This window comes from Scyliorhinus torazame, chromosome 11 (assembly GCF_047496885.1).
Source record: "Scyliorhinus torazame isolate Kashiwa2021f chromosome 11, sScyTor2.1, whole genome shotgun sequence".
Lineage (NCBI taxonomy): Eukaryota > Metazoa > Chordata > Chondrichthyes > Carcharhiniformes > Scyliorhinidae > Scyliorhinus > Scyliorhinus torazame.
In genome coordinates this window covers 6,456,840-6,469,712 of record NC_092717.1, presented here as the reverse complement: position 1 = coordinate 6,469,712, position 12,873 = coordinate 6,456,840, and the positions used below count along the sequence as shown (strand labels likewise).

The 12,873-nt window shown below is 46.2% G+C and overlaps 1 protein-coding gene across 1 annotated transcript in view; it reads right to left on the bottom strand.

Annotated features, from left to right (window-relative positions):
- Positions 1-12,873, bottom strand: part of emc2 (ER membrane protein complex subunit 2) — a 119,822-nt gene that overhangs the window by 44,171 nt on the left and 62,778 nt on the right. Inside the window, exon 8 of the mRNA XM_072466878.1 lies at positions 1,414-1,495. Coding sequence (XP_072322979.1) covers positions 1,414-1,495 — 82 coding nt within the window. The remainder of the gene's footprint in view (positions 1-1,413; positions 1,496-12,873) is intronic.

The window sequence follows — 12,873 nt, the reverse complement described above, 5'->3', positions numbered from 1 at the left end:
CCTACAGTGCAGAAGGAGGCCATTCGGCCTATCGAGTCTTAGCCAACCCTTCGAAAGACCACCCTACCTAGGCCCAATCCCCCATCTTATTCCTCCAACCCCACCCTATGAGGCAATTTAGCATGGCTAATCCACTTAACGTGCGCATCTTTGGACTAGGCCATGACAATAGCTTCACAGAAGCTTCAACATATGCTGCACATTTCCATACATTCGCAGGAAATATACTGCACACAACCAATCTGTTACTACATCTCTAACATTTTCCAATTTTGACACAAGATCATGGACCTGAAACCCTAACTCCATTTCTCTCCACAAATGCTTCCAGGCCCTGAGTAATTCCAGCATTTTCTGTTTTTACGTTTTCCTGAAGTCTGGCACTATCCTTCCCACTGTTTAGAACATTTCTCAGTTTCATGTCTCCTGTAAACGTGTAACTCAAACACTGCAGGCAATGTGTGTATGGGAAGGTTCCACAAACAGCTATCTGGATATTACCACTCTGCTGTTTTGGGAATTTGCTGTTTGCGAATAGGCCGTCAAATTTGCTACCTTATAACAGTGACTACACGTCAAAACTACTTAACTGGCTGGAAAGTGTAATGGGATGTCCTTCGGTCATGAAAAGCACAGGGCAGCACGGTGGTGCAGCGGTTAGCCTAGCCCGGCGCTGAGGTCCCAGGTTCGATCCCGGCTCTGGGTCACTGCCCGTGTGGAGTTTGCACACTCTCCCAGTGTTTGCGTTGGTTCCGCCTCCACAACCCAAAGATGTGCAGGCTAGGTGGATTGGCCACGTTAAATTGCCCCTTAATTGGGAAAAATGAATTGGGTACTCTTTAAAAAAAAAAAAAAAAAAATTGTTTAAAAATGAAAAGCACGACGTAAATGTTAGCCAACCTTTCATTCAATTGGGAAAAAAAAGACTTGTGCTTCTAAAGCACCTCTCATGACATCAGGATATGGCAAAGCACTTTACAGTCAATTGTAATGTTGTAATGTAGGAAACATAGCAGCTAATTTGCACAATGCAAGGTCCCATAAACTAAACAGCAGTGTGATAATAACTTTATCATCTGTTTTTGTGATATTGGTTGAGGGATAAATATTGGTTAGGGCTGAACTCTTTCTTCAAAATTGTGGTGCATCTTGAGAGTGCAAGTGGGGACTCAATTTAACATCACATTTGAAAGATGACACCTCTGGCGGTGTAATGTTCCCTCAGTACTGCTCTCGACGGTCAGCTTGGACCACGTGCTCAAGTCTCCTGTGTGGGACTTCAACTCTCAACCCCAGAGGCAGGGTGGCTATTCGCTGACCACAGCTGACACTCAGACCCAGGTCAATGTTGTCAAACAGAACATGATCAGATTAATCCCAAGACATCCATGAGAATGCTCGTCTCGCACCTACCTCTGCATAGTGCTGACAGTACAGGTGATTGTGAGGGTTCGTCATCATAAGCTCCTCTAAGCAAAATGCTGCTTTTCCATAGCTGTGTAATGGAAGACAAACAGAAGAATTGCATTTTAAAATCTAGTTTTAGAAATTCACTGTATCAAGCATGTTACAGTTGCAGATGGCCTGAAGTTGTGAATGGCACTGTATCATGCAGGTCAGTCAATGCCTACCTTCTGCCACAGACGTGATGGGCTGAGAGGCCGGCTACTGTGCTGCATGCTTCTGATTCTATGCCTCGTGTCATATAGACCCAGTAATAAAACCTAGCTTCCTGCTACAATGCACTGCAAAAACCGGTTATGCAGCGAGTCTTAAAGGAAATGTGGTCCTATTTTCAGTATTTTCAGAGTGATTAACACCATTTTGCACACTGGCCTCTTCCTGAAGATGTCACTGGCCTTCCCGTCACGGGTGCGAGACGAGCATTCTCATGGATGTCTTGGGATTAATCTGATCATGTTCTGTTTGACAACATTGACCTGGGTCTGAGTGTCCCCTGGAACACTTCCCCCTGGAACACTGTTGAACAATCGATAGTTCAGAATTCACTCAGACCAGGCAAAAGTTCCATGGAAACAACAAACCAATGGACTCCACTCGGGATCCAATCTGTTTAATTTTTCACTCCTCAAAATTCATATATGGCGACGGCATCTGCCTCGCAACTCAAATCCCCGACTTCAAAACCTTGGACCCGACCCTGAACAAGGACTTGTCAAAACTTGAACAATACTGAAACACATGCCGACTCAAGGCAAGTCCTGCAAATACAGTATCCAGCTTGTTGCATCTTTACAACGCAAAAGCCAATAAAGAGCTTATCAAAATGAATGACTACAAGTTAAAGCACCACCCAACTCCAACACACAGAGTTGACATCCAGCTGAATGTTACAATGTGTATCATTACTGGAACACTCCCCTTAACACCACTCCCTTGGCTCCCTGTCCTGGCAAACCTCACTCTTCCACATGTCCACCAACTTGCAACAACCCACAAAATGATGGGAATAGTTTGCAATGCCCCCTCACCTGCCACTTCATGCTGATCTCTTCAGCCTACCCAAGGTACGACTCCCACCAAAAGCCCTCCTGGACAAATGAATGGGAATTATTGGACATGACAAACAAGGAACTGGTCTCAAACCCAACCCAAACACTGCCTGGCAAGAGTGGTCCATTCTTAACATGTTCAGTGCCAGCCACGGCCCCTGTATGGCCAACCTTCACAGATAGGGCTTTAGAGCCAGTCCCCTATGTGCCTGTGGGAAAGAGCAAACTGTACACCACTCCGAGAAGAAAGTCCAATCCACAGACTCAGCGGAGGCCGATCCACACTCAACACAACAGGCCCAGAAGAAACTACTTAGGGACTTTGCATTCACTAAATAAATAAAGTGTGCACCTCAGAGTGTTTATAACTCATTGATCATTAACTTGGCACTTCCTTCGAATTGTATGCTGCCCTCCATTAAAATGGAACCAAGCCCTTATGGACAAGCCCTCCGGATACACAGGATCTGCTCAGACGAAGGGCGTAACAGACATCTACAGACTCTGAAAGAGGCCCTCGTACGAACGGGATATGGCGCTCGACTCATCAATCGACAGTTCCGATGCGCCACAGCAAAAAAAACGCAACGACCCCCTAAGACAAACATGGGACACAACCGAGAGTACCCTCCGTCGTCCAGTACGTCCCCGCAGCGGAGAAACTACGATATCTTATTCGCAGCCTTCAACACGTCATCGATGAAGATGAACATCTTGCCAAGGTCATCCCCACACCCCCACTACTTGCCTTCAAACAACCGCGCAACCTCAAATAGCCTTCAGAACAGCGACCACGATGCCACACAACCCTGCCATGGCAATCTCTGCAAGATGTGCCAGATCATCAATATGGATACCACCATTACACGTGAGAACACCCCACCGGGTACGTGGTACATAATCGTGCGACTCGGCCAACGTCGTCTACCTCATACGCTGAAGGAAAGGATGTCCTGAAGCGTGGTACATTGGTGAGATCATGCAGACGCTGCGATAACGGATGAACGGACATCGCGCGGCAATCGCCAGGCAGGAATGTTCCCTTCCAGTCGGGGCACACTTCAGCAGTCAAGGGCATTCAGCCTCTGATCTTCGGGTAAGCGTTTGCCAAGGTGGCATTCAGGACGCGCGACAACGCAGAATCGCCGAGCACAAAATTATAGCCAAGTTCCACACACGAGTACGGCCTCAACCGGGACCTTGGATTCATGTCGCATTACATTCATCCCCCACCATCTGGCCTGGGCTTGTGAAACCCTACCAACTGTCCTGGCTTGAGACAATTCACACCTCTTTAACCTGGGGTTACACCTATCTCTGGACCTGTAAAGACTCAATTACCCGCAAAGACTCGCATTCAAAGTATCGTCTTGCATCATTGACTTTGTCCATATACATGTTTCTGGAACCCACCTCTTCATTCACCCGAGGGAGGAGCTGTGCTCCGAAAGCTAGTGATTCGAAACAAACCTGTTGGACTTTAACCTGGTGTTGTAAGACTGCTTACTGTGCTCCATTAATATTTGCAAGGGAGATGTTGGGATATTCTGTCTGAAGCATATAACCTGCAGTACACCAGGTCAAAAAGTACTTTCAGCCCTTTCAATTCCTTTGAATAGGTGGCCGAGAGATCAATAAATGTTAGTTGAGTAAGGATATCAAAAGATGCAGAGCAAAGGTAAGTTAATGAAGCTGAGGTACAGATCAGTCATGGTCTGAGTGACAGGGCAGTCTTGAGGGGCTGAATGGCCTCCTCCTGTTTCTGTTCTTGCTTGCCACTGCAATTTATGACAGCACTTTACTGGGATTTCAGACCGTCTGACATGGAGGCAAATACATTGCGCCTTTGTAAAGCAGACGATCGATGCCAGCCCTCGTGCCTTTGAGGCACCTGGCTTGCTATCTGCCTCAGAGTTTAAGATGGCCAATGCCCATCACATCTCCACATCATCACAGGACAGCAGTGGTGAACTTCAATTTTGGAAAACGTTGGTGATCAAATGCTGGAAGCTAATTTACCGGTTCGTCTTGTTATCACCCCACTGGCCAACAAAATCACCCATAACATTCTGGATCACTCTACTGCCTAGAACAAGTGAATTCAACTGTTCACACTGCAATCACTAAACTGCAGGAGTGGGAAACAATGCACAAAGCACATCTCAGGAGATGAAGAAAACATGTTTAATCACCAACTAGTTGGTTAGCACGGGGAGAAAATTAAATATAATTTCACAAGTTAATTTTATAATCAAGCCCTTAATTACTTGTTTTGTTTGATCTTCATACATGTTTTTAAGGAAACTTTTGGAATATTGGCTCGTGATTCTCAGTTTACTTTTGTATTCACTATAATTATCCCTCGTGATTTCTTCTATTGCTCTGAAATGTTTAGATGCTTCTAATTAGATTCAGCTTTGTGCTTACAACCTCACTGACTGGTTTGAAAATTACGCACTTATCCCTTGAATATATTGTAATTAAAACAGAGTTTATTGAAATAGTCAATGTGACCGTTGCAATTTTTCAAAAGGAGAACAGAGTGAATGGAAAAATGTCAAGTATGTGTGGGGGTGGCAGGGACGGTCAACGAGAGAGGGGAACATCCCGCCTCCTCCAGACTGTGTTGGAGGAGCAGGGCACATTTTTATTCTTCCATGGGATATGAGCATCACTGGTTCGACCAGCGCTTGATGCCAATCCCAATTGTCCTCGAGAATAGACAATAGAATATTACAGCGCAGTACAGGCCCTTCGGCCCTCGATGTTGCACTGACCTGTGAAACCACTCTAAAGCCCATCTACACTGTTCCCTTATTGTCCATATGTCTATCCAATGACCATTTAAATGCCCTTCATGTTGGCGAGTCCACTACTGTTGCAGGCAGGGCATTCCATGCCCTTACTACTCTGAGTAAAGAACCTACCTCTGACATCTGTCCTATATCTATCTCCCCTCAAGTTAAAGCTATGTCCCCTCGTGCTAGACATCACCATCCGAGGAAAAAGGCTCTCACTGTCCACCCTATCGAATCCTCTGATCATTTTGTATGCCTCTATTAAGTCACCTCTTAACCTTCTTCTCTCTAATGAAAACAGCCTAAAGTCCCTCAGCCTTTCCTCACAAGATCTTCCCTCCATACCAGGCAACATTTTGGTAAATCTCCTCTGCACCCTTTCCAATGCTTCCACATCCTTCCTATAATGTGGCGACCTGAACTGCACGCAATACTCCAAATGCGGCCGCACCAGTTTTGTACAGCTGCAACATGACCTCATGGCTCTGAAACTCAATCCCTCTACCAATAAAAGCTAACACACCGTACGCCTTGTTAACAACCCTATCAACCTGGGTGACAACTTTCAGGGATCCATGTACATGGACACCGAGATCTCTCTGCTCAACCACACTACCAAGAATCTTACCATTAGCCCAGTACTCAGTCTTCCTGTTATTCCTTCCAAAATGAATCACCTCACACTTTTCTGCATTATACTCCATTTGCCACTTCTCAGCCCAGCTCTGCAGCTTATCTATGTCCCTCTGTAACTTGTAACATCCTTCCGCACTGTCCACAACTCCACCGGCTTTAGTGTCATCCGCAAATTTACTCACCCATCCTTCTAAGCCCTCCGCCAGGTCATTTATAAAGATAACGAAAAGCAGTGGCCCCAAAACAGATCCTTGTGGTACACCACTAGTAACTGGACACCAGTCTGAACATTTCCCATCAGCCACCACCCTTTGTCTTCTTCCAGCTAGCCAATTTCTGATCCAAACCGCTAAATCACCCTGAATCCCATGCCACCGTATTTTCTGCAATAACCTACCGTGGGGAACCTTATCAAACGCTTTACTGAAATCCATATACACCACATCAACTGCTTTACCCTTGTCCACCTGCTTGGTCACCTTCTCAAAGAACTCAATAAGATTTGTGAGGCACAACCTACCCTTCACAAAACCGTGTTGACTATCCCTAATCAAATTATTCCTTTCTAGATGATTATAAATCCTATCTCTTATAATCCTTTCCAAGACTTTGCCCACAACAGAAGTAAGGGTCACTGGTCTATAGTCACTAGGGTCGTCTCTACTCCCCTTCTTGAACAAGGGGACAACATTTGCCATCCTCCAGTCTTCTGGCACTAGTCCTGTAGACAATGATGACATAAAGATCAAAGCCAAAGGCTCAGCAATCTCCTCCCTAGCTTCCCAGAGAAACCTAGGATAACTCCCATCCGGCCCAGGGGACTTATCTACTTTCACACTTTCCAGAATTGTTAACACCTCCTCCTTATGAACCTCAATCCCGTCTAATCGAGTAGCCTGTATCTCAGTATTTTCCTCGACAACGTTGTCTTTTTTCTGTGTGAATACTGACAAAAAATATTCATTTAACACCTCTCCTATCTCCTCGGACGCACAACTTCCCACTACTGTCCTTGACTGGCCCTACTCTTACCCTAGTCATTCTTTTATTCCTGACATACCTATAGAAAACTTTAGGGTTATCCTTGATCCTACCTGCCAAAGACTTCTCATGTCCCCTCCTGGCTCTTCTTAGCTCTCTCTTTCGGTCCTTCCTGGCTAACTTGTAACTCTCAAGTGCTCTAACTGAACCTTCACGTCTCATCTTTACATAAGCCTCCTTCTTCCTCTTGACAAGTGATTCAACTACTTGAGTAAACCACGGTTCCCTCGCTCGACCACTTCCTTCCTGACAGGTACATACTTATCAAGAAGACGCAGTAGCTGTTCCTTGAACAAGCTCCACGTTTCCATTGTGCCCATCCCCTGCAGTTTCCTTCCCCATCCTATGAATCCTAAGTCTTGCCTAATCACATCATAATTGCCTTTCCCCCAGCTATAACTCTTGCCCTGCGGTATATACCTATCCCTTTCCATCACTAAAGTAAACGTAACCGAATTGTGGTCACTATCACCAAAGTGCTCACCTACCTCCAAATCGAACACATGGCCTGGTTCATTACCTAGTACCAAATCCAATGCGGCCTCGCCTCTTGTTGACCTATCTATATACTGTGTCAGTAAACTCTCCTGCACACATTGGTCAAAAACTGACCCATCTAAAGTACTCGAACCATAGCGTTTCCAGTCAATATTTGGAAAGTTAAAGTCCCCCAGAACAACTAGCCTGTTACTTTCGCTCCTATCCAGAACCATCTTTGCAATCCTTTCTTCTGCATCTCTGGAACTTTTCGGAGGCCTATAGAAAACTCCCAACAGGGTGACCTCTCCTTTCTTGTTTCTAACCTCAGCCCATATTACCTCAGTAGAAGAGTCCTCATCAAACGTCCTTTCTGCCACCGTAATACTGTCCTTGATTAACAATGCCACCCCTCCCCCTCTTTTACCACCTTCCCTGAGCTTACTGAAGCATCTAAACCCCGGAACCTGCAACAACCATACCTGTCCATGCTCTACCATGGGGGCGATTCTCCGAGCCCTGCGCCAGGCTGGAGAATCGGCGCAACCGTGCCAAGACGCCAGCGTGCGATTCTCCGAGGTGCGGAGAATCGGCGCCATTTGCGCCGCCGCATTTGGTGCGGCGCTGGCCGCGGGCCACTGGAATCAGCGGGGCCGCCGATTCTCCGGCACTGATGGGCCGAGCGGCCGCGCCGATACGACAAAGTCCCGCCGGCGCTGTTCACCCCTTGTCGCTGCCGGCGGAAACTCTGCGCGAAGGGTCGGGTGGCGGCCTGTGGGGGGGGGGCTCCTTCAACGGGGGCCCCTCATATGGGGCCTGGCCCGTGATCGGGGCCCACTGATCGGTGAGCTGCCCGCCCCCCCCCCCCCCCCCGGGCCTACTTTGTGGCGCGGCCGGCCCCTGAACACCGACGCCATGTTGAGTCGGGGCCGGCGCGCTAAAGAAGTCCCCCGTGCATGCGCAGGTTTGCGCGGCGCCACCGGCGTGAACCGCTCCAGTGCCGTGCTGGCCCCCTGTGGGGGTCAGAATCAGTCGTACCTGGGCCCGGTTCGCGCCGCCGTGAAACGCGACGGCGTTCACGATGGCGCGAACACTTGGGCTCCATATTGGAGAATCGCCCCCTCTTGTCTCCGAAATGACCACAACATCGAAGTCCCAGGTACCAACCCATGCTGCAAGTTCACCCACTTTATTCCGGATGCTCCTGCCGTTGAAGTAGGCACACTTCAAACCACCTTCCTGTCTGCCGGTACACTCCTGCGACCTTGAAACCTTAATCATGACCTCACTACTCTCACCCTCCTGTACACTGGAGCTACAATTCAGGTTCCCATCCCCCTGCTGAATTAGTTTGAACTCTCCCGAAGAGCATTCGCAAATTTCCCCCCCACGTGGTGATAAGCCACTTCTTGGATCGCTGCAATCCACGTGGTCTGGGCACATCCACGGTGCTGTTAGGAAGGGAGTTCCAGGATTTTGACCCAGCGACAATGAAGGAGCGGTGATATATTTCCAAGTCAGGATGGCGTGCGGCTTGGCGAGGAACCTCCAGGGGGTGGTCGTGTTCCTAGGCGCCTGCTGCCCTCGTCCTTCCAAGTGGTCACAGGTTTGAAGGGTGCTGTCGAAGGAGGCTTGATGAGTTGCTGCCGTACATCTTGTAGACACTGCTGCCACTGTGTGCTGGTAGTGAAGGCACCGAATGTTTAAGATGGTGCCAATCAATTGAGCCAGGGGCTGCGATGGGAGAACATCGCAACCACTGCCTCAAACACTCCCTGTGACAAAGCTCCAACAACTGCTAAAGAAAAGTGATTACTTTAACTCCCTTCCTCACTCAGTGATGACCACAATGTCGCTGACTCCTTAACCTGAGTAAACAACATTTTCCGACTCACTCAGACTAAACCTGCATTAATTTCAAATAAAAACTCCACAAAATCTCTTCGCTTTCTCTGTTCTAGTGGAAGGAGTCCCAGTTTCTCACATTCTGGGTATCATGCATAAAGTTGACATAAACAAGGTTTGTATTCCCTGCAATCTGGAAAGTTAAGGGGTGATGTGATAGAGGTTTTTCGGATTTCAAAAGGAATTGGTAGTGTAGTTCAGGAGAAGCATTTTCCACAGGTGGGAGAATCTAGGACACCTTAAATTCAGAGCCGGCCCATTCAAGAGAAAAGATAGGAAAGACTCCTTCCCAAAAATGATGGAAAACAGCATTTCAATTAATAATTTTAAATGGGAGATCGACAGATTTTTGCTAGACAAGAGTATAAAAGGAAATGAAGCCAAGGCAGTTAAATGGAGCTAAGATACAGATAAGCCAGGATCTCATTGAATGACAGAACAGGTTTGAGGGGCTGAATGGCCTTATCCAGACTTATGTCCCTCATCAAACCCGTTTTCCAACTCTGACGTCATACTGTTTAATCTACACTTTCAATTACTTTAATGTTCGTTCAATAATGGGCTGTTCGTAACCGTGCACAGTTTGGCATGCCAGACACAAATGTTACATTTCTGTTCATTTCTCCTGGGTCTATAACGTAGTAACAATAATCTTTATTGTCACACGTAGGCTTACATTAACACTGCACTGAAGATACTGTGAAAATCCCCGAGTTGTCACACTCCGGCGCCTGTTCGGGGACACAGGGAGAATTCAGAATGTCCAATTCACCTAACAAGCACGTCTTTCGGGACTTGTGGGAGGAAACCGGAGCACCCGGACAAAACCCATGCGTGTGGATATTACCCATTATCCTGAGCTCTGTAGTCTCCCCCTGCTACAGAGTCTAATGACTGAAGATGACACCCTGGGAGCGCTAACGTTTCTTTATAACATTGGATCGTAACTACTAACTCCGAGTGACAGGCTGCTCCATTGTCTTCCAAGCCACTCTGTATTCTTTTTAACTGGTTGATTCCAATCGAGAGAGTTCAGAGATTGGAAAATTCAGTGCTCAGCTGTGATTTAAAGTTCCAGTCTCAGACGTTGTTGGTTAGGGTCGAGGCAGATGTCAATCAGCGCAGCAAATTATAGAGCCCATTGCTCCAGAGGTACCTTGAATCACATGAGGCAAATAGTACAGGAGATGAATTAACCGCAGTCCCGTGTCCCACACTGTGTGAAAACGTCCTATTGAAATATGTTTAAGCAAAAACACATGCCCTGTCACTGAAACTATGAAGCAGATCGAATGGCGCTATTGTAGGTCTTGCATGTCATTGCTTGGAATGAAGTCACTCGGTCAGAAACTGATGAGTAACCCTACACCAAGGTCATTTAGAGACTCGTATATAAGCAGAATACATTTGACTTCTACATGACTAAACACAGTTCCATCTGGATTGATTTACTTTTTTCACGTATAAAATACCTGCAACATCATGTGAGCAACAGGCATCTGTTTTTGTGCTGTGCGTCTACCAATTCCATGACACCATTTTCCACTTCACCGTCTCTTTTTTGGGGGCGGAAGGATTTTTTTCAAAAAGTAGCAAACCAATGCTCTGAGCACTTATTCAAATTATAGCTTGACAAATTGCTGCATTAATTTCTCTTCCAAACCCTACACATTACAGTCTCTCCAAGGAGACCCAAATCCAACAGAGCACTGACCTACAAATAATCCCTTACGAAATGTGAGGCCAAAATAAGGTTAACACGAGGCACTAATTGCAAACAGGGAATCATCTGTGGAGACAGTTTTTTTCAGATAAAACTACCTCCGTTGAAACATTCCCACCAGGAATAATGGACTCAATACCAAGCACTAAATTAAAGATTCTAATATCACTTTTCACATCCAAATATATTAATACGATTAGTTTACTCATTTATCCAAATATGGTTAATAAATAGCTCTTCACTCCAGTTTCATACTGCAATGAAACCGTTATCAGACGCTTCCCAGAACTAGATCTTTCTCAGGCCCCACAAGTTCTGCTTCAATCAGTCGAGGGGTTCAACCTCAGGAACTACTTTTCAACTGTTCCTTTCGGGCTTTGCATTGAGGCAGTTTGGCTACATTTTACACCTCTTGCTCTTGAAGACTGATCAAAATGTACGGGTTGCTGGCACGGTCTCACAGAAACCTAGCAACGTTTGGAACGTGTCATGGGCTTGAAAGTTAATTTACACTGAAATTCAGATCTGGTTTCAAATAATGGGAAACAAAATTGCCATCAGCTGCACAAACACAAGATTTTGCACATACTTAAACTGAAGTTTGTGAAGTTCAAGAATGTTGTTTCCGTTCATCAGTTCATGTTGGTGAGAAGGCTTGAACCATTATGCTACAAAATCCTTTGAGGCGCTACGTGACATCAATCACACAGCAGCTGACTCAAAGAAGTGCAATGCCAACTGCTGTTTTTCCACCGGGTGAAAATATTCACTACTGTCAAAGACAGACTGCATGCCAGTCTGGCAAGATACCCAGGACGATTAACACAGCCGTGCCATTGATGAGCCGGTGATGCCAGTGAGGAGCAGCAGCAGAGCTGGGCAAACAGCAACAACTGGACTGAGTGTCTGCTCTTCATCTGCATACCATCCAAGGCGGAAGAGATCCTCCAACATTCTCGCTGCTGTCTTAATTGTCACGTCAAATGGGACACGGCATCCAAAAACCCATTCAGCTGGTCTGAGAGATTGTAACGGCCTGAGAGTTCCATCGTCACCAAGTCTTAAAATCCACCTCCAATAATGTAGTGAGGTTGAGCACACTGGTTAGAACGTACCGCACTATATTTCAGGGAGAACACACTCGGGATCGCCGGGAAACATTCTGTTATTGCAGGGTAGAGTCTGCCGGATGCATTGTACTACATGGCGATTGTTGCTTCAAATTTTCTTCCTTGTGCAACTGTTTTGCCGAGCAACTTGCCAAAGAATTAAGTTCATGTTCAACAAGAGGTTGTTTGGAAACTCATGGCACTTTTGATAAGGTAAGTCCTACACAGTGATTGTAGAAAACTGTTATTAAGGCAAAATAGAGGGATACGATAAAGCGTGCAAAAACATTATGGCCAACTTTTCCTACTTCTCCAATTTGGAAACAATCTTTTCCACTTTCGCTTTTTCTTTTCCCCAAACAGATGCTGATGATACTAACCTAGGTGCTAATCCACCAACATCCACTGGGAATTTGTGGTTGGCGCAATTTGTTTCTTGGCAATATTACAGGAAGCGAGGGAATGAGGTGATATAATCTAGTCTGGACAGAGAAAAAAAATTGTGACAAAAGTGACAAGGGCTTTATAGAAAGGGGTGGAAAATGCTGTGATATTAAAAGACTTATTAAGCTCGAAACTAATCCTCTCACATTGGGATTTCCTCTTTCCACTGCCACAACAAATGCAGCTAACAAAACCATAAATATCCAATAAACAGTTTTTGTGCCGCG